The following is a 6308-nucleotide window of genomic DNA, read 5'->3' as shown; positions in this document are numbered from 1 at the left end:
CTGCCTTCCTGTTATTCTTCCCAAAGTGAATCATGTCACATTTAGCTGCATCAATCTCCATTTGCCACCTCTCAGCCCAATTCTGCAGTTTATCCAAGTCCCCCTGCAACCTGTAACATTCTTCCAAACTGTCCACTACTCCACTGACTTTAGTGTCATCTGCAAATTTACTAATCCATCCTCCTATGCCTGCGTCTAAGTCATTTATAAAAATGACAAACAGCAGTGGTCCCAAATCAGATCCTTATGGCACAGCACTAGTAACCGGACTCCAGGCTGAATATTTTCCATCAACCACCACTCGCTGCCTTCTTTCAGAAAGCCAGTTTCTAATCCATACTGTTAAATCATCCTCAATTCCATGCCTCTGCATTTTCTCCAACAGCCTACCATGTGGAAACTTATCAAAGGCTTTACTGAAGTAGAGGGTGGGACTTTTTCACTGGAATGTAGGAGTTTGAGGGGTGACCATATAGAGGTCTATAAAGTCAAGAGGGGCATGGATAAGGTGAACAGCGAAAGTCTTTACCCTAGCTCAAAACTAGGTGGCATATTTTTAAGACAAAAGGGGAAAGATTTAAAGGACCCAAGGTGCAACTTTTTCACACAGAGGGTGGTGCATGTATGGAATGAACTGCCAGAGGAAGTGGTAGATCTGGTACAATGACATCATTTCAAAGACATTTGAATAGGTACATGAATAGGAAATGTTTAGAGATATGGGCAAATGCAGGCAAGTGGAACGAGTTTAGTTTGGGAAACTTGGTCAGCATTGCCAAGACGGACCGAAGGGTCTGTTTCCACGCTGTATGACTCTATGGTTCTATCTATAACTGAACATGACTCTGAGAAAACTGAACAATGTCCTGGGAAAAAAAAATTATAAGCCTCCAACAACAACAAGCATCCTCCTGCTCCACTAGTTAAGAGAATTACAGCTGAGCTGCTTTTAACTTTAAATCTGTTGTCTTCTAGTCAGCATGATTGGAGGAGCTTGTCTTTATAAATTATTCTGTAGCAGTCTGGGTATATTTAAAAAGTAGCCCTTTATTGACATACTAACACTGCTTACAGTCATTGATCTGTATTTGCTCAGCATGCCTCCTCCATCAGAACATTTCTATGGCTAATCCAATTCAGTTTAAGGTCAGTGATAACTCCCAGGATGGTGATAATGAAGGCTTCAGCAACTGTAATATTATTGAATGTCAAAGTATGATGGTTCGATTTTCTATGTTGAAGATGGTCATTGCTTGGTATCTGTGTGTCACGAATTTTAGCTTGCCACTTTCTGGGACAAGTCTTGATATTGTTCAGGTTACTCTGCATTTGAATATTCGAGGATTTAAGAATGTTACTGAACACTGTGCAATCATCAGCAAACATTCCCAACTCTTGACCATTTGGAAATATAAATACACTTGCATATATTGGTTTCGCATTACCTACGCTGCTTTTTACATTCTGCTTGACTGTGTTCTGATTTTATCAAACTTTTGCTAATATTCTTTAAATACAGTCCAACATTTTCCCAATAACAGCCATTCGGATAACTGGTCTATGATTTCATTCTTTCTCTTTTTCTTGAATAGAGATGTTACATTTATGTTCTGAAGAAGGGTCACTGGATCCAAAATTTCAGTCTGTTTTCTCTCCACAGATGCTGCCAGACCTGCTGAGTTTCTCCAGCAATTTCTGTTTTTGTTTCAGATTTCGAACATTCGCGGTTCTTTGTTTTTGTGTTGCATTTCTAGTTTTCCAATCTTACCAGAATCCGGGGAATTTTGGAAGAATATAACCAATGCATCCGTTATCTCTGTAGCTGATACATGGAAATACCATCACCTGCAAGTTCCCCTCCAAGCCATTCACCATCCTGACTTGGAAGTATATTGCTGCTGCTTCACTATCACTGGTGTTAAAATACTGGAATTCCCTCCTTCAGGGTATTGTGGATCCACCTAAAGATCATGGTCTACCGCAGTTCAAGAAAACAGCTCACCACCCACCTTGACAAGGGCAACTGGGGACAGGCAATAAATGCTGGCCATCCAGCAGTGCCCATGAACTACAAATGAATTTTAAAAAGGTCACTTGCATCAAAATGTTTTTGAGCTGGCTATCAGGTCTAGGGGATACATCAGCCTTTGGTCACATTAGTTTTCCTAATATGCTTTCTCTAGTGATCAGAATTCCTGATGGTCCTCTCTCCATTTTGCCCCTTGACTACCTCAGAATGGTTTTTGTGTCCTCTACTTTGGAGACAAATATAACACGTTTTTTTCAAAATCTCTGCCGCTTCCTTGTTTCCCATGATTAATTCTACAGTCCTGCTCTCTTAAAGATCATCATTCACGAGTTATTCTTTTACTTCTTATGTACTTGCAGAAGCTTTTACTGTCTGTTTTATTATTTCTTGCTAGCATTTTTTCTCATGTTCCAGCTATTTTATCTTACACTAGGCATCCTTTTGCAGGTTTCTATAATATTCCCAATCTTGTTTCCTACCTAATCATTCCAGCGTTGTATGTCTTTTCTTTCAGCTTGATATCACCCTTAACATCCTAAGGTAGTGACAGATAGTCCTTGTTGATTATTTCTTTCTCTCTGTAATATAATTTTGTTAACAGTGATAAAACTGATTAGTCACCTTGTGTGTGTCTCCTTTTTGGCAGATATGATGATCACTATTTCCTGGCTGACCCGGAACAATTTATAGATTCGCACTGGCCAGATGATCCAAAATGGCAGCTAATGGATTCCATGATCTCATTGGAAGAGTTTGAACAATGGGTTTTTAAAACATCTGCATTCTACAGGCTTGGCCTTCCAGTCATCTCCCCAAAGATTTTCCTACTTCAAACAGGTAATGATAGTCATAGAGTCATCGAGATGTACAGCACAGAAACAGACCCTTCGGTCCAACTAGCCCATGCTGACCAAATATCCCAACCTAATCTCGTCCCATTTGCCAGCACTTGGCCCATATCCCTCTAAACCCTTCCTATTCATGTACCCATCTAGATGCCTTTTAAGTGCTGCAATTGTACTAGCCTCCACACTTTCCTCTTGAAGCTCAGTAGAGCACTTAGCTTAACATTTTAGGATAAAGGTCTTTTTAAAAAAGTCAAATGAATTGACACTGACCTGGCCAAGGTTTAGTCTGATAATGTTAAGGGGTTATGGGAAGAAGGCAGGAGAATGGGGTTGAGAAATATATTACGCATGATCAAATGGTAGAGCAGTCTCGATGGGCCAAACAGCCTAATTCTGCTCCGACATCTTATGGATTACAAATATAATGGGAGTACATTGTGTGAAGTGGCTGGAATCTAGTTTGTGAAAACAGTCAGGAATAGTTGACTCCAGTTTTTTTTAATTCATTCATGGGATGAGGGCTTGCCCAGCATTTATTGGGCATCTTTATTATTCAAGGAACTGAATACAAGGGCTGAGAGGTTATGGAGAAGTTAGTTAGGCCAGAGCTGGAGTACAGTCTGCAGTCTGGTCCCCCACCCTAGAGGAAGGGTGTGATTGCACTCGAAGTAGCACACAGGAGACTTATCAAAATTGGTGGCATAGTGGACAGTGAAGAAAATTGTCTAAGATTACAAAGGGATTTTAATCAAATGGGCCTGTGGGCTAAGGAGCAGCAGATGGAGTTTCATTCAGATAAAATGGGCAGCACGGTGGCATAGTGGTTAGCACTGCTGCCTCACAGCGCCAGAGACCCGGGTTCAATTTCTGCCTCCACACTGTCTGTGTGGAGTTTGCACATTCTCCCTGTGTCTGCATAGGTTTCCTCCAGTTCTCTGGTTTCTTCCCACAGTCCAAAAAATGTGCAGGTTAGGTGAACTGGCCATGCTAAATTGTCCATAGTGTTAGGTGAGGGGGTAAATGAAGGGGAATGGGTCTGGGTGGGTTGCTCTTCGGAGGGTTGGTGTGGACTTGTTGGGCCGAAGGGCCTGTTTCCACACTGTAAGTAATAAAAAGCCCCCGTATTGACTATTTAATTAGCATCTATGTCCTTTCCCTAACTTGCTGCTCCAATCTGCACAATTTGCTATGCCTCCTAATGAAATCCTTTTTCAATCTGGACATGCAGTTGTCTATTCCTTAATCACGATTATTATTCAATGAAAAGCTAAGGCCCAAGTCTGCATATTTGGGGAATAATACTCACCATGTCCCACATATCAGAGAAAAAAACCTTTATCCCAACACATTGAATCATATAGTCATAGTAATGTACATCACCAAAGGAACCCTTCAGTCCACTGTTTCTGCATTGGCTGACAGGTAGTTTGAGTTCTGATAATGAGTCACTGGACTTGAAATATTAACTCTGCTTTCTCCCCACCCAGGCCTTCTGAATTTCACCAGCAATTTCTGTTTCTGTTTTGGTCACTCAGCACTATCCTATATTGCCGCTCATCTCTGAAAGCATTGCCTCATGAGGTTACTGTGCACTTTGATTTATAAATTGTTATAAAGGGCGGCATGGTGGCTCAGTGGTTAGCACTGCTGCCTCACAGCACCAGGGTCCCAGGTTCGATTCCAACCTTGGGTAACTGTCAGTGTGGAGTTTGCACATTCTCCCACGTCTGAGTGAGTTTCCTCTGGGTGCTCTGGTTTCCTCCCACAGTCCAAAGATGTGCAGGGCAGGTGAATTAGCCATGCTAAATTGCCCATAGTGTTAGGTGCATTACTCAGAGGGGAAATGGGTCTGGTGTTCGGAGGGTCTGTGTGGACTGGTTGGGCCAAAGGGCCAGTTTCCACACTGTAGGGAATCTAATCTAATCTAATCATAAATTGTCAAAGGGACACCGCTAGTCTTGAGTAAAGTGGTATATAAATTTCAGTGCCAGTGTGATGCCAGGTACAGAGACTATAAGTGTCAATGACCAGTGGATCAGATCATAAAGCATGTTCCTTCGAATTGTAACATGTACTGAGTGTACTCAACCAGCCTATGAGAGCAACGTTTAAAACAGTGTCCAATATTGTATGATTGTTCAGTGGGCTCTGTGCTAAGAATTGCACTAACAAACAACTTAAGTAAGCCAGGGAGGAAGGGAGTGAATTCATGTTGAGTTTTGGGTCTGATCTCATCCCTTCTCTAATGCATGTTACTCGTTCATTCAGTAAATGGTGAAGCTGCGGTGTGCTTGAGAAGTGCTCGACCTGTGGAATTCAGTTACAGTATAATCCAGCTCAGTGACAGCCGGCCAAGGTACATTGATGTGTCTTGTGGAATAATGAGAGTGACACCGACTGGGATGGATCTCCGAGTCATCCCACCATCACAGGGCAAGTATGACCTGAAGATCTTTGCAAAGCCACTGGACTCTGAGGAGAGCTATACCTGGGTCTGTTCCTATCAGATCGACTGCTCAGAGTCAAAGGTTCACGACAGGCTCCCAGACAATCCATTCTCTTACTGGGGGTTGCACTGTAGCTCCAAGTATATTGGCATCGGCAGTTGTAGCTGCTCAGAAGGTTTTATTAATGCATCTGATGGGCGGGCACTGTTGTCCTTCCAAACATCAAGACCATTATCAGCTATGTACAAGTTGGTTCACGGAGACTTCAATAGTGACAAGACTGAGAGGTGCATTGTGTCTCAGATAGAGGAAGGAAATTTGGTTTGCACCATTGCATTGCCCGCGAAAGGTTACTACAGGCTCTCCATGTTCATTAAGTCCTACAGCCAAGACATTTCTTATCAGAACATTTACAACTGTCTGATCTATTGCTCGAACTATGTCAATCAAAATGAGCTGTTTCCTGCAAACCTGAGCAACTATTGTGGGTCTGGCACAAGGACAAAAGAGATTGGATTTGTCCATTTCAACTGGCGCCGGGACATTAACCGCCTCAACCTGTCTACCTCCCTCCCCCACTCCAACCTCTCACCCTCACAACGCGCAGCCCTCCAATCCCTCTGCTCCAATCCCAACCTCACCATCATGCCAGCAGATAAAGGGGGCTCAGTGGTAGTCTGGCACACTGACCTCTACATCGCTAAAGCCAAACGTCAACTCGAGGACACCTCTTTCTACTGCCCCCTCGACCATGACCCCACCCCCCCATCACCAAACCATCATCTCCCAGACCATACAGAACCTCATCACCTCAGGAGATCTCCCACCCAAAGCTTCCAACCTCATAGTCCGGGAACCCCGCACTCCCCGGTCCTACCTCCTTCCCAAGATCCACAAGCCTGACCACCCTGGCCGACCCATTGTCTCAGCATGCTCCTGCCCCACCGAACTGATCTCTATCTACCTCGACACTGTCCTATCCCC

At 43.3% G+C, this 6308-nt stretch overlaps 1 protein-coding gene across 1 annotated transcript in view; it reads left to right on the top strand.

The window, feature by feature from the left end:
- The window catches only part of ky (kyphoscoliosis peptidase), a 16071-nt gene that overhangs the window by 7801 nt on the left and 1962 nt on the right, over nt 1-6308 (top strand). Inside the window, 2 exon segments of the mRNA XM_043708658.1 lie at nt 2676-2866; nt 5146-5808. Of these exon segments, the coding sequence (XP_043564593.1) occupies nt 2676-2866; nt 5146-5808 (854 nt within the window).

This window comes from Chiloscyllium plagiosum, chromosome 1, assembly GCF_004010195.1.
Source record: "Chiloscyllium plagiosum isolate BGI_BamShark_2017 chromosome 1, ASM401019v2, whole genome shotgun sequence".
NCBI classification, from domain to species: Eukaryota; Metazoa; Chordata; class Chondrichthyes; order Orectolobiformes; family Hemiscylliidae; genus Chiloscyllium; species Chiloscyllium plagiosum.
The sequence above is the reverse complement of the archived record's forward strand: the minus strand, read 5'-3'. Positions and strand labels throughout refer to the sequence as shown.